This window comes from Hippopotamus amphibius, chromosome 1 (assembly GCF_030028045.1).
Source record: "Hippopotamus amphibius kiboko isolate mHipAmp2 chromosome 1, mHipAmp2.hap2, whole genome shotgun sequence".
Lineage (NCBI taxonomy): Eukaryota > Metazoa > Chordata > Mammalia > Artiodactyla > Hippopotamidae > Hippopotamus > Hippopotamus amphibius.
In genome coordinates, this window is record NC_080186.1 from 211062545 (window position 1) to 211085633 (window position 23089).

Sequence of the window (23089 nt, forward strand, 5' to 3'; positions counted from 1 at the left end):
TACCACCTAAGATTATTTATTTACATTTTAGGGTCTATAAACCCCAGGAAAAAAGTTGTATGTATCACATAGTGCATACTTGTAAATGGTTTTCATTTGTAAATGGTTTCACACACAAATGTGTGTATACACACCCTGCTTCTTTAATAGTAGTGTGTTTTTAAGTGCCTCTTAAAAATCTTTTATTATGAAAAAACTCAAACATACAGAGGTAGAAAGAAGAGTGTAATGAAGCCTCATATACTCAGCATTTCATCATCAACCCCACACCTCCCACTACACACATACCGAATTATTTAGAAACCAATCACAGACATATCATTTAAGCCTGTTTCTTTAACAAGACATTCAAGGAATAAAAGAAGTACACGTTGCAAAATCATGAATTTGGATACTCCATTAGGAAGATGATAAACCTACTTTGCAAATTTCTTTTCCAACCACTTTACTAAGTGAATCCTTTGCTTAATACGGTAAGTCTGCTCATTATTCCCTGAACATGCAAATTACTGATTGTGTGGGGATATTTTCCAAGCTTCTATCTCCTCTGGACCTGCTCTCTATTCTTTGCCATGTGATTGTGCCCTTTAAGGTTTGACTCAGTTCCTGCTTTCTCCTTGAAGATTCTCCTGACTTTTCTTTATGAAAATAGACTTTTTTTTTCTTTTCTTTTTTCTTTTTCTTTTTTTTTGTAGCATTGCTGAGTTATCATTTACATATGCTATGAGTTGCTATTTAGTTTTTAAGATGTTCTATTCTAACTCAGTTATAACTACTGTATGCCTCAGTCGTCTCATGTGTAAAATAAGAGTATTAGTAACAACTACCTCAAACAGGATAAATAAGATAATCCAAAAAAAAAAAATTCAGTGAATATCAGTTATTTGTGTTAGCTATAAACTGGAAAGAAGGAATCATGCTACATATTTTTTTAATTTAATTTTTATTTTATATTGGGGTATAGTTGATTTACAGTGTTGTGTTAGTTTTAGGTGTACAGCAAAGTGATTCAGTTATACATATACATATATCCATTCTTTTTCAGATTCTTTTCCCATATAGGTTATTACAGAATATTGAGTAGAGTTCCCTGTGTTATACAGTAGGTCCTTCTTGGTTATCTATTTTATACATAGTAGTGGGTATATATTAATCCCAAACTCCTAATTTAACCCTCCCCCTCACCTCTCCCCTTTAGTAATCATAAGTTTGTTTTTGTTTTCGAAGTCTGTCTGTTTCTGTTTTGTAAATAAGTTCATTTGTATCATCTTTTTAGATTCCACATATAAGTGATACTATGATATTTTTATTTCACTGTCTGACTTACTTCACTTAGTATGATAATCTCTATGTCCATCCATGTTGCTGCAAATGGCATAATTTCATTTTTTATGGCTAAGTAATATTCCACTGTATATATGTACCACATCTTTATCCATTCTTCTGTCGATGGACATTTAGGTTGCTTCCATTTTTTGGCTGTTGTAAACAGTGCTGCAGTGAACATTGGGGTACATGTATCTTTTCGAAGTATGGGTTTCTCTGGATATGTGCCCAGAGTGGTGTTGCTAGATCATAGTTCTATTTTTAGTTTTTTAAGGAAATTCCATACTGTTCTCCATAGTGGCTGTACCAGTTTACATCCCCACCAACAGTGTAGGAGGATTCCCTTTTCTCTGCAGCCTCTCCATTATTTATTGTTTATAGACTTTTTGATGGTGGACATTCTGACCAGTGTGAGGTAATACCTCATTGTAGCTTTGACATGCCTTTGTCTAATAAATAGCAACATTGATCATCTTTTCATGTGCTTTTTGGCCTCCTGCATGTCTTCATGTCAAAGACTGTTTTGCCTATGTTTTCCTCTATGAGTTTTATAGTGTCTGGCCTTACATTTTAGGTCTTTAATCCATTTTGAGTTTATTTTTGTGTATGGTGTTAGGGAGTGTTCTAATTTCATTCTTTTATGTGTAGCTGTCCAGTTTTCCCAGCACCACTTATTGAAGAGGCTGTGTTTTCTCCATTGTATATTCTTGCCTCCTTTTTCATAGATTAGGTGACCACAGGTGGGTGAGTTTATCTCTGGGCTTTCAGTACTGTTCCATTGATCTATATTTCTGTTTTTGTGCCAGTACCATAGTATTTTGATGACTGTATCTTTGTAGTAGAATCTGGAGTCAGGGAGCCTCATTCCTCCAGCAGTTTTTCTTTCTCATGATTGCTTTGGATATTCAGGGTCTTTTGTGTCTTCACACATATTTTAAGGTTTTTTGTTCTAGTTCTGTGAAAAATGCCATTGGTAATTTGATAGGGATTGCATTGAATCTGTAGATGACCTTGGGTAATATAGTCATTTTGACAATTTGATTCTTCCAATCCAAGAATATGGTATATCTTTCCATCTATTTGTTTCATCTTCAATTTCTTTCATCAGAGTCTTATAGTTTTCAGAGTACAAGTCTTTGCCCCCTTAGGTAGATTTATTCCTAGGTATTTTATTCTTTTGATGCAGTAGTAAATGGGATTGTTTCCTTAATTTCTCTGTCTTTTTTTTTTTAACTCTTTATTGGAATATATTTGCTTTACACTCTTGTACCTGTCTCTGAGGTACACCAAAGTGAATCAGCTGCCTCTACACACATATCCCCATATCCCCTCCCTCCCGCGACTCCCCCCCACCCTCCCCGTCCTGGCCCTCCAAGGCATCTCCCATGAAGTTGATCTCCTTTTGTTATACAGCAACTTCCCACTAGCTATCTATTTTACAGCTGGTAGTGTAAATATGTCTGTGCTACTCTCTCACCTCGTCCCAACTTCCCCTTTGCCCCTCACCCCTGATCTTCTGTTGTTAGTGTATAGGAATGCAAGAGATTACTGTGTGTTAGTTTTGTATCCTGAAAACTTACCAAATTCATTGATGAGCTCTAGTAGTTTCCTGGTAGCCTCTTTAGTATTTTTTATGCATAGTATCATGTAATCTGAAAACAGTGACAGTTTTACTTCTTTTCAAAATTGAATTCCTTTATATTTCTTTTTCTTCTCCAATTGCCATAGCTAGGACCTCCAAAATTATGTTGAATAAAAGTGGCGAGAGTAGACATCCTTGTCTTGTTCCTGATCTTAGAGGAAATGCTTTCAGCTTTTCATCATTGAGTGTGACGTTAGCTGTAGGTTTGTCATATGGTCTTTATATTCTAATGAGGTATGTCCCTTCTCTGCCCACTTTCTGGAGAGATTTTACCATAAATGGGTGTTTAATTTTGTCAAAAATTTTCTCTGCATCTGTTGAGATGATCATATGGTTTTTATTCTTCAGTTTGTTGATGGGGTGTATCACAGTGATTGATTTGTGAATATTGAAGAGTCCTTGCTCCCTGGGATAAATCCCACTTTATCACGGTGTATGATCCTTTTAATGTATTGTTGGACTTGGTTTGCTAGTATTTTGTTGAGGCTTTTTGTGTCTGTGTTTATCGATGATATTGACCGGTAATTCTCTCTCTCCCTCTTTTTGGGGGTGGGTATCTTTGTCTGGTTTTGGTATCAGGATGATGGTGGCCTCGTAGAATGAGTTTGGGAGTGTTCCTTCCTCTGCAGTTTTTTTCGAAAAGTTTCAGAAGGATAGGTGTAATCTCTTTTCTAAATGTATGATAAAATTGGCCTCTAAAGCCATCTGATCCTAGACTTTTGTTTGGGGGTTTTTAAATCACTGTTTTAATTTCAGTACTTTGATTGGTCTTTTCATATTTTCTGTTTCTTTCTAGTTCAGGCTTGGGAGATTGTATCTTTCTTTCTAAGAATTTGTCCATTGCTTCTAGGTTGTCCATTTCATTGGCATATAGTTGCTGGTAATAGTCTCATGATCCTTTGTATTTCTGAGGTGTTGGTTGTAATTTCTCCTTTTTCACTTCTCATTTTGTTCATTTGAGCCATCTCACTTTTTCTTCATGAGTCTGGCTAAAGGTTTATCAATTTTGTTTATCTTTTCAGAGAACCAGCTTTTAGTTTCATTGATCTTTTCTATTGTTTTCTTTGTCTCTATTTTATTTATTTCTGCTCTGATATGCATGATTTCTTTCCTTGTACTAACTTCGGGTTTTGGTTGTTCTTTCTCTAGTTGCTTCGGGTGTAAGGTTAGGTTATTGGAGATTTTTCTTGTTTCCTGAGGTAGGAATGTATTGCTATAAACTTTCCTCCTAGAACTGCTTTTGCTGCATCCCATAGGTTTTGGATTGTCATATTTTCCTTGTTATTTCTCTCCAGGTATTTTTTATTTCCTCTTTGATTTCTTTGGTGGTCTGTTGGTTGTTTAGTATCATATTGTATAGCCTCACGTGTTTGTGTTTTTTACAGTTTTTTCTTGTAGTTGATTTCAAATCTCATAGTGTCGTGGTCAGAAAAGATGCTTGATATGATTTCAGTCTCCCTAAATTTACCAAGGCTTGCTTTGTGGTCTAGCATGTGAACTATCCTGTAGAGTGTTCCATGTGCATTTAAGAAGAATGTGTATTCTGCTTCTTTTGGATAGAATGTTCCATAAATACCAATTAAGTCCATCTGGTCTAATGTGTCATTTAAGGCCTGTGTTTCCTTATTGATTTTCTGTCTAGATGATCTGTCCATTGGTGTAAGTGGGAAGTTAAAGTCCCTCACTATTATTTTGTTACTGTCAATTTCTTCTTTTATCGTTGTTAGCTTTTGCATTATGTATTGAGATGCTCTTATGTTGGCTGCATGTATATATATATGTGTGTATATATATATATTTACAGTTGTTATATCTTCTTCTTGGATTGATCCTTGATCATTATGTAGTGTCCTTCTTTGTCTCCTATAACAATCTCTGTTTTAAAGTCTATCTTGTCTGATAGAGTATCACTACTCTTGCTTTCTTTTGATTTCCATTTGTATGGAATACCTTTTCCACCTTCTCACTGTCAGTCTGTGTGTGTCTCTAGATCTGAAGTGGGTCTCTTATAGACAACATATATACAGGTCTTGTTTTTGTATCTGTTCAGCTGGTCCATGTCTTTCGGTTAGAGCATTTAATCCATTTACATGTATGATAATTATTGATACGTATGTTCTTGTTGCCATTTTGTTAATTGTTTGTTTAGAATTTGTTTTTGTAGGTCTCTTTTCTTCCCTTCCTCTTTTGTTCTCTTGTGATTTGATGAGTATCTTTAGTGTTGTGTTTGGGTTCCTTTTTCTTTTTTGTGTGGGTATTTACTGTACATTTTTTGTTTCCAGTTACCACGAGGTTGTGATATAGCAGTCTATATATACACAAGATTGTTTTAAGGTGCTGGTCTTTTCATTTCAAATGTATTTCCAATATCTTGCATCTGTAATCTCCTATTCTCATGATTGCTGGTTTTGATATAACTGTGTGTGATTTCCTCTCTTTATGTTTGCTTTACTGGTGAGCTTTCCCATTTGGATTTTTCTTGTTTCTAGTTGTGTCTTTTTCTTTTCCACCTAGCAGAGTTCCTTTGACATTTGTTTTGTATATCCCTTAACTGCCTTTTGTGGCTACAAATGATTTTACTACTTTAGTCTTATAACCTGCCTACTCATTTTGTGTGTGGATGATTTGATGTATGTTAGCCTTTACTGATTAACTTTTTTGTTTTGTAATTTTCCTGATTCTACTTATGTTCTTTTCTTTTTCCTAGAGTAGTTCCTTTGACATTTATTGTAAAGCTGGTTTGGTAATACCGAATCTTTTAGCTTTTCCTTCTCTGAAAAACTTTTGATTTCTCTGTCAAATCTGAAGGAGAGCCTTGATGGGTAGGGTATTCTTGGCTGTAGCTTTTTCCCTCATCACTTTAAATATATTGTGCCACTCCCTTCTAGCCTGCAGAGTTTCTGCTGAAAAATCCACTGATAACCATATGGAGATTCCCTTGTATGTTATTTGTTGCTTTTCCCTTGTTGCTTTTAATATTTTCCTTTGTCTTTAATTTTTATGAATTTGATTAATATGTGTCTTGGTGTGTTCTTCCTTGGGTTTAACCTGTATGGGACTCTCTGTACTTCCTGGACTTGAGTGTTTACTTTCGCATGTTAAGGAAATTTTTGGCTATTATCTCTTCAAATATTTTCTCAGGCCCTTTCTCTTTTCTGCCTTATAGTGCAAATGTTGGCAAGTTTAATGTTGTCCCATAAGTCTCTTAAACTGTCTTCATTTCTTTTCATTCTTTCTTTATTCTGTTCCACAGCAGTGATTTCCACTAGTCTGTCTTCCAGCTTACTTATTCATTTCTTCTGTCTCAATTATTCTGCTATTGATTGTTTGAGTGTATTTTTCATTCCAGTTATTGTATTGTTCACCTCTGTTTGTTCTTCAAATCTTCTAGCTCTTTGTTAAACATTTCTTGTATCTTCTTGTTATGTGCCTCCATTCTTTTTCCAAGATCTTGGATCACCTTTACTATCATTACCCTGAGTTCTTTTTCAGACAGATTGCCCATTACCACTTCACTCAGTTGTTCTGGAGTTTTATCTCGTTCCTTTGTCTGGAATATATTTCTCTACTTGCTCATTTTATCTAAATTTCTGTGTTTGTGGTTTCCATTTCTCAGGCTTCTTGTGTCTGCCCCCTGGTGGGTAAGGCTTGTCCAGGGGTTTGTGCAGGCCTCCTGGTTGAAGGGACTGGTGCCTGTCCGCTTTTGGGTAGAGCTGGCTCTTGTCCTTCTGGTGGACAGGGCTATGTCAAGGGGTGTGTTTTATAGGTGACTTTGAACTCAGTAAGGCTTTAGGCTGCCAGTTAGTTGTTGGGTGGGGCCAGGTGCCAAAATGGTGACTTCTGGGTAAGTTTACACCAATGAGTATTCCCTAGAGCCTCCGCCAGCAGTGTCCTTGTCCCAACAGTGAGCCACAGCCGCCTCCCATCTCCCCGGGAGAACTTCTAGTACCCATAGGTAAGTCTGGCCCAGCCTCCTCTGGAGTCACTGCTTTGTTCTGGGTCCCAGTGCACGTGAAACCTTGTGTGCCCTCTAAGAGTCGAGTCTGTTTCCCCCAGTCCTGTGGAGCTCCTGCGCTCAAACCCCACTGGCCTTCAGAGAGAGCCAAATGCTCTGTGGGCTTCTCCTCCCAATGCCAGATCCCTAGGCTGGGGATCCTGACATAGGGCTCAGAAACCTCACTCCTGTGGGAGAACCTCGGCAATATAATTTTTTTTCAGTTTGTGGGTCACCCACTGGCCAAAAGTGCCTCTCTTACTGTCTCGTTGTGGCTTCTTCATCTTTGAATGTAGGATATCTTTTTTTGGTAGATTGGAGTCTTTTTTGTCCATGATTATTCAGCAGTTTGTTGCAATTTTGGTGATTTCGTGAGAGTACATGACCTCAAGTCCTTCTACTCTGCCATCTTGTCTGCTGTCTTGCTATGTACTTTTTTAAATCCAGTGTCTACTCTCATGCTCCAGACAGAGTAGATGTCAACTACATGTTTAGTTATGTTGGCTAGGAGGAAATCTATGCTTTATATTTCATGAGGTTATTATCAAATACTATTCATCAACATATTCATATACATGTTCAAAATATGACCTTTAAAAATAAGCATTGTGAGGTACTATGATTTCTATCTAGAATTGATCATTTCCTTTATTGATTTATTTCAAGTTTAAAAAATACACATTACTTGTTTTCACAGATGCAAAGTTAAAGTCCAATTCAATTAAAAACCAAGACATATTAAGTTTATCCCTGCTATATCCATGAAGAAATGATTTGTACAGACAACTATTAAAATAGTAATTACAAATCAATTTTACCTTGTTCAGACCATAATAGTAACACTTAGAAAATTTGAGAAATCTAGAGAAGTTGATAATTTAAAAACCTTCATTGATAATCACTGCATTGTCTTCTCTTCTTTGCATAAAGGTTTACATAGCTACGGATATACTGACTGTGAAATCATGTGGGCTGTTTTTCCCATCACTTAGCATTGTACAGAAGCAGTTTTTTGTCCTTAAAATATTGGCAAATGTATAATTTTTTAAATATTTTGAATAGTTTGCAAATAAAAGTTATTAAATATGTGAAAGGTTTAAAAATATTATGACAGTTTCTGATAGCTAATACTTTTTTTAGGATCTCCTGGATATTCTTGCTTACTTATTTTTTCCACATGAATTTCAAAATCAGTTATCAGTTTCAAAAATAACTTGTTGCTGTTGTGTTCACTTTAAATTTATAGATTAGCTTTACAGTATTGCCTTTCAATATAAGAACCTAGTATACCACTCCATTCTACTTTTATGTGCTTCAGTATGTTTTAAGGCTTTGTCAATTTTGGCCTATGATGTCAATGTTACAGATTTTTTGTTAAGATTATTCTTATACACTTTAGCTTTTTGTTCTAGTTGCTTTTATAAATGGAGTCCTTTTTTTCCAATTTGTTTCTCAGCTGGTTGATAGGCTATTGATTGCCTAGCCACCTTACACAATTTTAATTCCCTTATGGTCTGTAATAACTTTTCACTAGATTCTTTTGGGCTTTTCAGGTAATGCTTAATATTTGCAAGTAATAATTTCACCTTAAAGTTTTTTTAAAACTCTTATTCTTTGTCTAATTCCTGAATTTACAAGAAGTGCTTTTTTTTTAATTGAAGCATAGTTGATTTACAATATTCTGTTAGCTTTAGATGTTCAGCAAAGTGATTCAGATATATTTTTTTCAGACTATTTTCTATTACAGGTTATTATAAAATATTGAATGTAGTTCCCTGTGCTATACAATAAATCCTTATTGCTTATGTATTTTACGTATAATGGTTTATATCTGCTAATCCCGTACTCTTTTTAATTTTCCTCCCCCTCTCCCTTTGCCCTTTGGTAACCGTAAGTTTGCTTTCTTTGTCTTTGAGTCTGTTTCTGTTTTGTATATAGATTCATTTGTATTGTTTTCAATTCCACATATAAGTGATGTCATGATATTTGCTTTTCTCTAACTTACTTCACTTAGTGTGATATTCTCTAGGTTTGTCCATGTTGCTGCAAATGGCAGTATTTGTGGCTAAGTAAATATTCCATTGTATGTTTGTGTGTGTGTGTGTGTGTGTGTGACATCTTCTAAACCAATCCACTGTTAATGGACAATGAATAGTTTTCATTGCTTGGCTATTGTAAATAGTGTTGCTGTGAATATTGGGGTGCATGTATCTTTCAAATTGGAGTTTTCATCCTTTCCAGATATATCCCCAGAAGTAGGATTGCTGGATCATATGGTAGCTCTATTTTTCCTTTTTTAAGGAACCTCCATGCTGTTTTCCATAGTGGCTGCACCAATTTACATTCCCACAAACAGTATATATAGGAGGATTCCCTTTTCTCCATACCGTCTCCAGCAGTTGTTATTTCTAGACTTCTTGATGAGAGCCATTCTGACCAGTGTGAGGTGATATCTCATTGTGGTTTTGATTTGCATTTCTCTAATAACTAGCAATGTTGAGCATTTTTTCGTGTGCCTATTCATCATCTGAATGTCTTCTTTGGAGAGAAGTCTGTTTAGTTTTAGGTCTTCTGCTCATTTTTGGTTGGGTTGTTTTTTTGACACTGAGTTGTATGAGCTTTTTGTGTATTTTGGATATTAACCCCTTGTAGGTCTCATCCATTGCAGATATTTTTTCCCATTCCATAGGTGGTTTTTTCATTTTGCTGATAGTTTCCTTGGCTGTGCAGTAACTTTTAAGTTTGATTAGGTCCCATTTGTTTGTTTTGCTTTTATTTCTCTTGTCTTGGGAAACTGATCTAAAAGAAATATTGCTACAATTTATGTCTGAGAACGTTTTACCTATGTTCTCATCTAGCAGTTTTATGGTGTCATGTCTTATATTTAGGTCTTTAATCTGTGTGGTGTTTATTTTTGTATATGCTGTGAGGGAGTGTTCTGATTTCATTGATTTATATTTAGCTGTCCAGCTTTCCCAACAGCCCTTGTTAAAGAGACTGCTTTTTCTCCATAATCTATGTTTGTTTTTGTGCCAGTACTATGCTGTTTTGATTACTGTAGGTTTGTGTACTACCATCTGAAGTCTGGAAGGGTTATGCCTCCAGTTTTGTCCTTTTTCCTCATGGTTGCTTTGACAATTCTGGATCTTATGTGGTTCCATATAAATTTTAGGGTTATTTCTTCTAGTTCTGTGAAAAATGTCATGGGTGTTTGATAGGGATTGAATTAAGTTTGTAGATTGCATTGCAATGTTAATTCTTCTAATCCAAGAGCATGTGGTATCTTTTCATTTCTTTGAGTTATCTTCAGTTTCCTTTTATCAATGTTTTGTAGTTTTCAGAATATAGGTCTTTCACCTCCTGGAATAAAGTTACTCCTAGGTGTTTTTTGTTTGTTTGTTTGTTTTTCCTTTGACATGATTTTAAACAGCATTGTTTTGTACTTTCTATTTCTGATAGTTCATTGTTAGGGTAAAGAAATGGAACCTATTCCTGTATATTAATCTTGTATCCTGCTACCTTGATGAATTCAGTTACTAGTTCTAATAGGTTTTGTGTGGAGATTTTAGGGTTCTCTAAATAGAATATCATATCATCTATAAACAGAAACAGTTTTATTTCTTCCCTTCCAATTTGGATCTTTTATTTCTTTCCTTGTCTGATTGTTGTGGCTAGGATTTTCATACTGTGTTGAATAGAATTGGTGAGCCTGAGCATCCTTGTCTTATTCCTGAATTTAGCGGGAAGGCTTTCAGCTTTTGGGGGTTGGGGTTGTTGGCTGTGGGTTTGTCATAAAATGGCTTTTATTGTGTTGAGATGTTTCATCTATATCTACTTTCATGACAGTTTTTATTATGAATGGATGTTGACTTTTGTTCTAATGCTTTTTCTATGTCTGTTGAGATGATCATGTGATTTTTATTCTTCACTTTGCTAATGTGTGTGTGGTATATCACATTGAGTGATTTGTGGATATTGAGAAGTCCTTGCATCCTTGGGATAAATCCCCCTTGATCATGGTGTATGACCCTTTTAATGTATTCTTGGATTCAGTTTGTTAATATTTTGAGTATATTTGCTATCTATATTCATCAAAGATATTGGCCTATAATTTTCTTTTTTTGTAGTGTCTTTGTCTGGCTTTGGTATCAACATGATAGTGGCTTCATAGAATGAATTTGGTAGTGTTCCCTCCTCTTCAAGCTTTTGGACTAGTTTGAGAAGGATAGGTTTAAGTTCTTCTTTGTATGTTTGGTAGAATTTCCCAGTGGTGCCGCCTGGCCTTGGACTTTTGTTTGCAGGGATTATTTTTATTACAGATTCTATTTCACTTTGATCATTCTGTTCAAACTATGTTTCTTCTTGACTCATTTTTAGCAGGCTGTGTGTTTCTGGAAACTAATCCATTTCTTCTGGGTTGTCTGATTTGTTGGCATAAAATTGTTCATAGTGTTCTCATGATTTTTTATTTTTTATGTATTTATATTTTTAGCTGCATTGGGTCTTTGTTGCTGCACAGTTTTTTCTTTAGTTGTGGCAAGCAGGGATTACTCTTCGTTGCAGTGCACAGGCTTCTCAGTGTGGTGGCTTCTCTTGTGGAGCATGAGCTCTAGGCATGCAGGCTTCAGTAGTTGCAGCATGCAGGCTCAGTGGTTTTGGCACACGGGCTTAGTTGTTCCACAGCATGTGGGATCTTTCCAGCCCAGGAATTGAACCCATGTCCCCTGCATTGGCTGGCAGATTCTTAAGCACTGTGCCACCAGGGAGGTCCCATATGACTTTTTATATTTCTGTGGTATCAATTGTTATTTCTCATTTTTCATTTCTTTTGTTTACTTGGGCCCTCTCTCTTTTCTTCTTGGTGAGTCTGGCTAGAGTTTGTAGATTTTGCTTATCTTTTTGGAAAACCAGCTCTTGGTTTTACTGATCTTTTCTGTTTTTTTTTTTTTTAATCTTTATTTCCTCTCTAATATTTATTTCCTTTCTTGTGCTCACTTTGGGTTTTGTTTGTTCTTTTCTAATTCTTTTAGGTGGTAGATTAGGTTGTTTGAGATTTTTCTTATTTCTTGAGGAAAACCTGTACTTCTATGAACTAACTTCCTTCCTAGAATCACTTTTACTGCATTTCAAAGATTATGTAAGGTTGTGTTTTCATTGTCATTTGTCTCGAGGTATTTTCTGATTTTTTTTTTTTTTTGGTTGATGTCTAATTTCATACCATTGTGGTCAGAAAAGATACTTGAAATAATTTCTATGCTCTTAAATTTGTTGAGGCTTGTTTTATGACCCAGATTGTCATCTGTCCTAGAGAATGTTCTCTGTGTGCTTGAAAAAAACTGTGTGTTCTGGTTTTTTTGGGTGTAGTATCTTGTAGATGTCAATTAAGCCCAACTGGCCTATTATATCATTTATGATGTCTCTTTCCTTCCTGATTTTCTGTCTGGAAGATCTGTCCATTGATGTCAGTGGGGTGTTAAAGTCTCCTACTATTATTGTATTCCTGTTGATTTCTCCCTTTGTGTTTATTAGTATTCTGTATATTTGGGTGCTCCTGTATTGGGTTCATATGTGTTAATGAGTGTAATATCCTCTAGTTGTAGTGATCCCTTTAGCATTATATAATGTCCTTCTTTGTCTTACTTTATGGACTTTGTTTTAAGTCTACTTTGATATGAATATTGCTTCTGCCACTTTCTTGTTATTTCCATTTGCATAAAATATCTTTTTCCATCTCCTCACTTTCAATCTATGTGTGTCCTTAGCCCTAAAGTGAGTCTCTTGTAGGTAGCACCTTGTAGGTTATTATTTTTTATCTAATCTGTCACTCTGTCTTTTAATCCGGTCATTTAGCCAATTGACATTTAAAGTAGTTATTGATGGATATGTGCTTATTGCAATTTTAAACCTTGTTTTCCAGTTGATTTTGTGCTTCTTTGTTGATTTCTTCCTTTTGTTTTTCCTTTTGTGATTTGATGGTTTTCTTTTGTATTATGCTTGAGTTCCTTTCTTTTTGATTTTTGTATGTTTTTTAGTTTGTGGTTAACCAGGTTTTCAAGTATGTTGATCCATAACTATATACTTGCTTTTTACAATTTTTTTGGTTTTTAATAAATGTACTGTCTTATTTAAATGATCTGCAATCCTTTTATATATTTGCCTTTCCTATTGTAATTTTTCCTTTCCTTTAAATTCCTGCTTCTTTTCTCTTTAGACAAGACCTTTCAATATTTCTTTTAGAATAGGTGTAGTATTGCTGTATTCTTTTCGATTTTGATTGTCTGAGAAATTCTTTCTCTCTCTTCCTATTCTAAATGGTATTCTTCCTGGGTAAAGTATGTTGCAGGTTTTTCCCTTTCAGAACTTTGAATATTTAATACTACTTCCTTCTGGCCTGCAAAATTTCTGCAGAAAATTCAGCTGATAACCTTATGGGGATTCCCTTGTATATGGCTCTTTGTTTTTCTCTTGCTGACTTTAGAACTCTCTGTCTTTAACTTTTGCCATTTTAATTATGTTATGTCTTGCTGTGGGTCTGTTTGGGTTCATCTTTTGGGGAACTCTCTTGCTTCCTGTACCTGGATATCTGTTTCTTTCTTTTGGTTTGGGATAGTTTTAGCCTTAATTTCCCAAGTAAATTTTCAATCCCCTTTTACATCTCTTCTCCTTCTGAGACCCCTATAATGTGAACATTGGTATGGTTAATGTTATACCAGAGATCTCTTACGTAGTTTTCATTTTTAAATTTTGTTTTTCTTTAACTGTTCTGATTGAGTGATTTCCATCATTCTATCCTCCAGATCACTCATTTGTTCTTCAGTGTTATTTAGTCTGCTGTTGATTGCCAGATTAGTTGTTATCTCAGCAATTGAGTTGTCTAATTTTGATTGCTTCATCTTTGTAGTTTCCAGTTCCTTGTTACAGTGATCTGCATTTGTATCAGTAACCTTTCTTAATTCCTCTTGCATTTTTCTTACCTCCTTTTTGAATTCAAGGTCTAGTAGACTGGTGAGGTCTGTTTTACTTCTTTTAGGATATGTCTCATGTTCTTTTAATTGGGAGTAGTTCCTCTGCTTTTTCATTTTGCGTACTTTTTTCTGTCTCCATGAACTTACGAGAAACAGTTTTCTATTGTGGTCTTGAAGGGGTGTTTTCAATGTGGGAGCATTCTGTGCAGTCTGTGAGTCCAATATTTTTGGCGTGAGGGCTGGTTTTGGTATGGATGCCAGCCACATCTTCCCCTCAGAGTCTGCTGGCCATTATCCACTTGACAGGGGATATAATTAGTGTTGTGGTGTCCAGGGCCTGCACTGGGTGTTGGGCAGAGCTCCCTCATTGCTCCATGGCTGTCATAGCCCTGTTGGAGTCAAAGTCTCCTCCCCAGTTGTTAGAGTAGAAGCCCTGAGGATTGGGTTTGGTGAGGCTCCAATGTCCTTGAGTTGCGTGCCCTGTGCCAAAGGAGGTGACCACTGAAGCAAGTGAAGCCTGTGTGGTCACAGTGAACCTGTGCACTGACCATGCAGGCAGCTGAAATTCTGCCCATAAGCAGCCCAAAGTTGCTTTCGTTTTTTCATTGTGTTCATCCCAGATGTGGTGCTAGGCTGTGGTGTGGTGTGGGCTGGTGGTGGGGGCCAGGACACCGTGGCTGCATGAATCAAGGTGGTTGTGCTGCTGCCTAGGATCTTGGCTGCTTCTGTAGCAGGCCTCTCTCAGAACTTGTCCACCCCAGATCCAACTCCAGGCAGAGGTGTGGGGTGGGCAGAACTGGAGCTCTGAGGACTCCTCCCTAGGGGTCCTCTACAGGATACATGCCTTTCTGTGCTCCACCAGGTGCAGCTGGCAAAGCCCAGACCCACCCCACACCGCCAACCCCTCTTCCTTCTCGCCCTTCCCTCCCCCCCCACTTTAGTGCTGAGAATGGCACAGTGGGCTCTGTGGTTAGACCTGGACCACACCCTCAACCCTTGTGGGCTGGCTTCTTGCAGGACTCTTGCTCCCAGGGCCTGTCTGCCAAGATTCATTGTTTAGCTGCTATAGGTATATGTAGCCCCACCAGATTCACACCTTGGATTGGAAAGTGTGGTGAGGTGCAGCCGCCAGCACCAGTCTCTCTCCGTCCTGATTGTCAGCAAGCCAGCATGCACATACTCAAGTCTAGGCTTCTCCAGCTCCTCCCAGCAGGCAAGGAGGCTCTCCAAGCCTGCCTGTGTGAACCTTTTTTCCTTTTCACATCCCTCCCAGAGGTACAGGTCCCATCCTGATGCTTTTTTTTTCCTTTCCCCTGTCCTACCTAATTACATGGAAATCTTTCTTGCAGCTTTGGTTGTATAGGAGATCTACATTTCCAGTTGATTTCCTGTGAGAATTGTTCCACATGTAGATGTATTTTTGATGTGCTTGTTGGGGAAGGTGAGGCTCACATCCTTCTACTCTGCCATCTTGATCACCCTCATGAAGTATAATACTTGAGTTTACTAAATAAGCATATTGCTAGCTACTGTGAGATTGATATATTTTAGCTACCTGTGTATAATGGAAATGTTATTCTTTATTATATATACAGTAGTATTCCTGCACTTTTTAAAAATTGTTTTATTTATTCAGCCATCTTTTATTGGGCTCCCACTGTGTGTCTGGCACATAGTCAGGTGCTGGAAATTCAGAGTTGATAGACAGTGTTCACTCTTCAGGGATGAGTATTGTGATGTTTAACAGTTTTCTTTTGGAGCAGAATTCTATGTTAAATTTTATTTTAATAACTTATAAAGAATCAGCAGTGAAATAACAAGTGCTTTTCTTTCATCAAAACCTAATAGACTGGTATTACTTAGTGCATGGAACATGATTACTTAAATTTAAAGCATTCTTATTCTAAAAGAATTTCAGAATTGAAAGAAATCTGAACCAGTATTGAATCTGTCTCCCCCTTCTCCACCCAGTTTTACTGATGTGAAACAGATTTAGAGAGCCAATATTCAACTGAGGTCAGTCATATTGGCAGCTTACTTGGCAGAGCTTGGAGACCCCATGTCCTGCCTAGTAGTCTGGGATCCTAGAACATCTAAATTAATTATTGGTTCAGCTTTGGTGAGCTATTTTGGATTCATGACATATTTGGTAGTGTTTTTAAGTTCTTGAATTTAGAATTTTTGTTGCATCTTCTGAATTCCTTAGCCCAAAGAATGGAGAGGAAAGTGTGCTCTCAAAATACCTTGTAATTTTGGTTTTAAAGTGTTCTCAGATGTGTCATTCTGTTTGCCTTTTTGAAGAAAAGTATGATTCTTAATATAAAATTGTCTTACTTTTTTTACCTGTGCAGTTTATCTTGTGACATTAACTTTTCTATTTCTCTTTTTAGTCTGCCATTTTCAATTTCCAGAGTCTGTTGACTGTAATCTTGCTGCTTATATGTACCTGTGCTTATATCCGATCCTTGGCACCCAGCCTCCTGGACAGAAATAAAACTGGGTATGTTACTAATAATGTCTAATCACCCAAATTAGTTCTTAGAGATATTGAATGTCAATTATTGAAAATCATTAAATAATTTAATTCCTATATGAAATTTACTTTTTCATAACTTTTTACAATATTTTACCCTAGTTTTTAAAATCCAAATCTTTATGTTCACAAAATCTTACTAAATAAAAAGATAAATATCAGAAGTGACCTGAAATGTGTTGGAATGAAAAAAAAAGTATATTTTAAAAGATGTGATAGATTTTTTTCTGAGATTGGAGCTACAGTTTAGTACTTTCAAAGACAGTGTTTGGCCTTAGTTTTTAATAGAATAATTAGTAAAGTTGGTTATCATATTTTGAAAGCATTAAACAGTTTACAAGCACTGTGTCCATAAAAACAATAATATAGACATTCCCTTTTTATTCCAAGACTAGTCTAATCAGATAGGCTCCCCATCTATATCATAAAGCAAACATCTTTGGAGAAATTTATTTAGCTTACTTAAAGCAGTAATAAAAATTAAGTCTTGGGTATGTCACATCCCTTTTAATTGTATGTTCACACTCCCCCAAAATTTGAGCTTGATATGATACCACAAAGACTTAAAATTTTTAAGTGCCATGTTCCTAATGCAGAAATACATATTGAGTTCAACCAGAAAAACAAGTATATAAAAAAGCAGAGACCATGTGTTAAAAACTGTGTAAACTTTCTTTGCCTTACAGATGCATTAATTTCTGTGAATAATTGTCTTAATCCTTTTGTGGTAAGATCCTGTTCCTCACTTAATCATCTTAAGAAATAATAGGATGAAATAATAGAATACTTCACATAGGAATAATTAATTATCTCCAGCACCTTTTTTTTGTTTTTGATGAAAGGAAAAGGGCCAAATTAAGGTCCTGCAAGGTCACACTCTGCTTTTCCAGTAATAATAAGCTCCTACAAGAGGCCAGGTAGTAGATATTCAATCATGAGAAGAAATAATTCTCTTTCCTTCAACTCTGTTATTTCTTTGGGGTCATAATTAACATTTATTCAAACATCCCATTATGTAAATCTTTTGGCTTTTGTTACTATTCCTTTCTTTTTATTATATTGGTTTGTTTGAACATCTATAAAGGTATAAATAGAACCCCTAACCAGTTTTGAATAATGAAAATCTGTAGTTCTGTCCCAGTAAACTGATGATCCGTCTCTTGGCCTGAGGGATTTCATTTACTCTCCTGAAGGTGAAAACAGATGTTATGCGTCCATCAGTTTTTCTGACAATGCCCCACTTCCTTTGTAGACATTCTCTCTTATCATTCCACCTTTTTCTCTGAACTCTTATTGCGCTGAGTCTTTAGCATTCAGTTTAACACTTTGTCCCTTTGTTGAAATTATATAATCCTATTTATTGCTTAGCTGTGCATGAAGCCTTTCTACCCAACCAGTTTTTTTTCCTCCTACCCTTCTCTGCAACCCACAACAATTAACTTATAGTTAAAACATATGGTAGAATCCAGTAAACAGTCTCATTGATCATTAATTTAGACTTCTAATATAATACATAATGTCTAATAAGAAATGTGTTTATGTCATGAAAGAATAATCACATAGTGGTAGAAAAGAGTATTTGTACTTTTCTGATGCTGCGACAAAGAAAGTAGATTGCATGTGGAAATGTCTGCTCCTCATTCCTTTGGAAGCAGGAATACATCCATAACATGCTACATTAGAAAAGGAGTTCTCAGGGCTGCCAACCTTACAGTAGAGGTTGAGTAGTAGTATATTTCTCCTACATAAAAACCAAAGAAATAGCATGCCTATTTTTACACTTTAAAGTATATACTGATAGTTAACTGTTTGAAAGCTTTTTTAAAAACTTTATTCTATTTATATAAATGTTGAGCTTCTTTTATTTTAACTTGTACATATGAAAAATTTTGTGTAGAAGAAATATTTAGTGATCATAGTTCTTTTCTATTATAAGTATTTTCACGGGACTCAAACTTTCATTATAGTGAGTATTCCATGCTAAAGTGAAGATACCTGGACCAAACAGATAAAATGAGTTCTTGATAACTTCACTGTTGGAAATAACTAATTTTTTGCTGTTTTGAATAATATGGAACTATAAAGCAGCAGAGAAAGATTGCAACTTTGTCTTATTTCCTATTTTTGTGGACTTAATAGTTTTATCAGCAGATACACTTATTGATTTATATCCTTAGAAACTAAGCAGCATATTTGTATTGGTTTTTACCAGCTAATGACGTTCTTTTTAACATTTGGGATATTACAGAAATGTCCAGGTAGGGAAATATATGAAAAAGGCCAAAGCAGTACCAATTAATCTCTTAAGTTGCCAAGTTAGGAAATTTTCTTCATTTGAATAGCTTTCAATATGGTAACAGTCTTATACCAATTTCCTAATGATGCTTTGAGTTATTTCTAGAGTGTAAGATCTAAAAAGTCCTTGACTGTTATCATACAGTTTCAGACTGTTCTGTAGGGCCCTAAACTGCCAATAGAGGAACTTCAGGTGTCCTGCCTCTGAGTACCTCAACCAGAGGAGCTTTAAATCAATAATGCATTTTATAATCAATAGACTTTTAGAATCAAGCATCCAGGGCATTGCACATCTCTAACCAGTTGTCTTTTATTTTTTGATGAAATGTAAGCCAGTGTAAATGATACCTGGAGTTATTGTCACATATACCTTTAGCCTATGTAATACTGAACACAACACAGTTAGTCACTATTCTAAAGCCTTTCTATGTAATAATTCATTTAATCCTTATAACAACCCTATGAGGATGAGATAAAAGAGGTAAAATAACTTGCTTACAGGTATGCAACCAATTAAGTAGGATTGAACTTAGGCACAATCTGGCCCTGATCCTTTGCTTTCACGAGTGTATTTGTCCTTTTTTTTCCCTGTAGTAAAATTGTTTCACCTGTCAGAATGCCCATCCTTCATAATTAAAACTTGTATTTTTGCCCATGTCATTAATCTGAACTAAGAGACTTTTTGTTTTGATGTCAGGAAGTTACTGTATACTCCAGAAGAGGAATGTGTGTAGAACTTAATTGAATCAACATTTTCTTTTAGTCTTAACCATTCAAATTTAATGATTCATTGCCAGCCATCTTTTTGGGCAAAAAAGTTTATAATATAAATTTCCCTGGAATTTAAACATTATAATTTTCTTGTACTAATCCTAATTCATTACAATAAGTAATGTTAATTTATCTTGATTTTTAGCCATGTGTAACACTATTTATAATTCTGTTCTTTTGTCATACCAACAAAAAGCAGAAAATACATATGCCCATTTAAATATTAATTTTGAGAAAATAGTGAATGGACACAGATGGTTTTGGATAAATTTTGGCATTAAAAAATAAAACTCATTGAAAAAACTTACTTACTGAATATAGTTCTTATAAAGCACTTGAAGTTGACTGAATTAATCTTCTAAGCCCTAGTGCAAATTTTGCCACTCTCACATTAATTTACTTTGAGCTTAACTTGTGATACCACATATGTTCCAGTTTCTAACAGTTTCTACACATTGATGGTTGGTAAGCCATTGTGTCCCACTTTTCTACATAAGTGGTGGTTCAACATCAAATACATTTCAGTTTAAAGCAAAGCATTAGCAGTTAAAATGCTAGTATATACTAAATTATATATAATAAATTCTCTGTATGGTACTGAATAATTTATCTTTCCCAGTAATCAGTAGCTACTTTTTTTATTCAATGCAGGTTGTTGGGTATATTTTGGAAGTGTGCCAGAATTGGTGAGTATCTGTCTATAATCTCCTTAATCTTTCTCCATTTCTTCAGCTGTAAATTGTTGGCCAGTTTACTTATGTTCAAACAAATCAAATGTCAGTTTTTAAAGTGCAGACTTCCCAATTATATGCATTTTTGCAGTAGTTTTTAGAGTTCCATCTAACTTTTCCTGACACTGTTTAAAACTAGACTTCACAGGTACCTCATAATAATTCATTAGCAAGGAGATGGAAAATAGGACAAAAGTCTCTCTAATTCAGATAGCAGATATTATGCATTCCTGGTTTTGGGCATTTCAGACAAATATGTATACTTTTATGCACACGTAGTATAGAGAATGCTATTCTGTATGTGTACCATTTTGATAACTGAGGGTGATTTTTCCATTTAATGAAAGGTTGCTGAGCAACCGTCCAATTGCCCTCTGCTAAATCATAGAATCTTATTAGCTGCTTTTAGAAAACATGAACTGTTTCGTCTTTTGAACCCATGTCTGTGTGGTCATACTTGAGCTTTGTGTAAATGTGAATATCTTCTAACTTTTCATAATAAGATTAGTAGATCTTAACTGTTTATGGTTAGATAACAATATATACTATACACTGTCCCATGACACTGTGTATATAATAACAGTTAACACAATGCCCTGCACATAGTAGACTCTCAAATGATTGGCAAGTAAATGAATAAAATGCATTTTATTCACCAATATTCTTTTTTTATTGAAGTATAGTTGATGTAGAATATATGTAAGATGCAGGTGTACAACATAGTGATTCATAATTTTTAAAGGTTATACTGCATTTATAGTTATTATAAAATATTGGTTCTATTCTCTGTGTTGTACTGTATATCCTTGTGGCTTATTTATTTTATACATTGTAGTTAGTACTTCTTAATTCCCTACTCCTGTCTTTCTCCTCCCCCCTTCCCTCTCTCCACTGGTAACCACTAGTTTGTTCTCTAGATCTATGAATCTGTTTACTTTCTCCTATATTCACTAGTTGGTTTTATTTTTTAAGATTCTATATATAAAGTATATCATACAGTATTTGTCTTTCTCTGACTCATTTCACTTAGCATAAAAACTTTCAAGTCCATCCCTGTGGTTGCAAATGGCAAAATTTCATTCTTTTTTATAGATGAGTAGTATTCCAGTGTGTGTGTGTGTGTGTGTGTCTGTGAATGCCACATCTTCTTTATCAATTCATCTGTTGATGGACAGGTTACTTCCATATCCTGGCAATTGTAAATAATACTGCTATGAATATTCTGGTGCATGTATCTTTTCAAATTTATGTTTTCATTTTTGTCAGATATTTACCCAGAAGTGGAATTGCTGGGTCATATGGTAGTTCTCTTTTTACTGCTTGGAGAAACCTCATCCTGTTTTCCACAGTGGGTGCATTAATTTAGATTCTCCTCAACATCCACATCCTTAGCAACATTTGTTGTGTTCTTTCTGATGATAGCCATTCTGACAGGTGTGAGATGATATCTCATTTTGGTTTCAATTTGCATTTCTCTGATGATTAATAGTGTTGAGCATCTTTTCATCTGCCTGTTGGTCATTGGTATGTCTTCTCTGAAAAAATTTCTATTCAGGTCTTCTGCCCATTTTCATTGCGTGGTTTGTTTTTGATGTTGAGTTGTATGAGCTATAATTTTGGATATTAATCCCTTATCAGTCATACCATTAGCAAATATTTTTGCCCATCCCATAGGTTGTGGTTTTGTTGATGGGTTCCTTTGCAAAAGCTTTTAAGTTTATTAGGTCCAATTTGTTTATTTTTGCTTTTGTTTGCTTTAGGAGATTGACATAAAATCATATTTTTTTGGCTCTAAGAGTGTTCCACCTATGTTTTCTTCTAGGAGTTTTATGGTTTCCAGCCCTACATTTAGGTCTTTGATCCATTTTGAGATTATTTTTATATATGGTGTTTTACATGTAGCTGTCTAGTTTTCCCAGCACCACTGGTGGGGGTGGGGAGGGGTTCCTGACACAGTTTGGAATGGAGTCCAGGGTGTCCTGAAACTTGTGTTGGCCTGCTAGTGGGTAGGACTGTGTTCCAACTGGCCCCAGGGCAGAGCCTGGCTTGGTGGGGGGTGGGGGGAGGACTGGGTCTGCAGGTTGCAGGATTGTGGTTTTCTTCTGTTTGGTGCCTGCCTGCTGTTGGGTGAAGCTAGTCCAGATGCTAAAGCAGACTTCCTAGAGGGCAGGGATGGGCTCCAGGGGTTTCTGGGGTTGGTGCCTGCCCACTGGTGGATGGAACTGGGCACTGGGTCCCTGGTTGACGGGGCCATGTCCAGAGGCAGCTGTGGGCTCAGGGGGTCTTAAGGCAGCCTGTCTGCTGATGGGTGGGGCTATGTCCCCACCCAGTGAGTTGCTTGGGCTGAGGTATCCCAGCACTGGCACCTATAGGCTGTTAGACCAGGGCACAGTTGGGTCCTAGCACTAATAAGCTAGAGGGAAGATCACAATGGTGCCTGCCAGCACCAGTGTCCACGTGGTAGCAGTAGCTCTATAAATAGCTGCCACCAGTGTGTGTGTCCCTAGGGTGAGCTGCAGTTGCCTCCTGCCTCTTTGGGAGATTCTCCAAGACCAGCAGGTCGGTCTGACCCAGGCTCCTATCAAATTGCTGCTTTTGCCCTGGGTCCTGGAGCATGTGAAATTTTGTGCGTGCCCTTTAAGATTGAGATCTCTCACCCCCAAGTCCTATGGGACTCCTGAAATTAAGTCCCACTGGCCTTCAAAGCCAGTGCTCTGAGGGCTCATCTTCTCAGTGCAGGACCTCCAGGCTGGAGAGCCTGACGTTAGGCTCAGACCTTTCACTTCTTTGGGAGAATCTTTACAATATAATTATTCTCTAGTTTGTGGGTCA

At 36.2% G+C, this 23089-nt stretch overlaps 1 protein-coding gene and 1 non-coding gene across 2 annotated transcripts in view; both read left to right on the plus strand.

The window, feature by feature from the left end:
* The window catches only part of TMEM167A (transmembrane protein 167A), a 38020-nt gene that overhangs the window by 5109 nt on the left and 9822 nt on the right, over positions 1–23089 (plus strand). The window contains exons 2-3 of the mRNA XM_057739935.1: positions 16318–16427; positions 20178–20212. Coding sequence (XP_057595918.1) covers positions 16318–16427; positions 20178–20212 — 145 coding nt within the window. The remainder of the gene's footprint in view (positions 1–16317; positions 16428–20177; positions 20213–23089) is intronic.
* Positions 18075–18209, plus strand: LOC130843557 (small nucleolar RNA U109). Its single transcript, XR_009051033.1, has one exon. It is a non-coding gene; the product is annotated as a small nucleolar RNA U109 (small nucleolar RNA).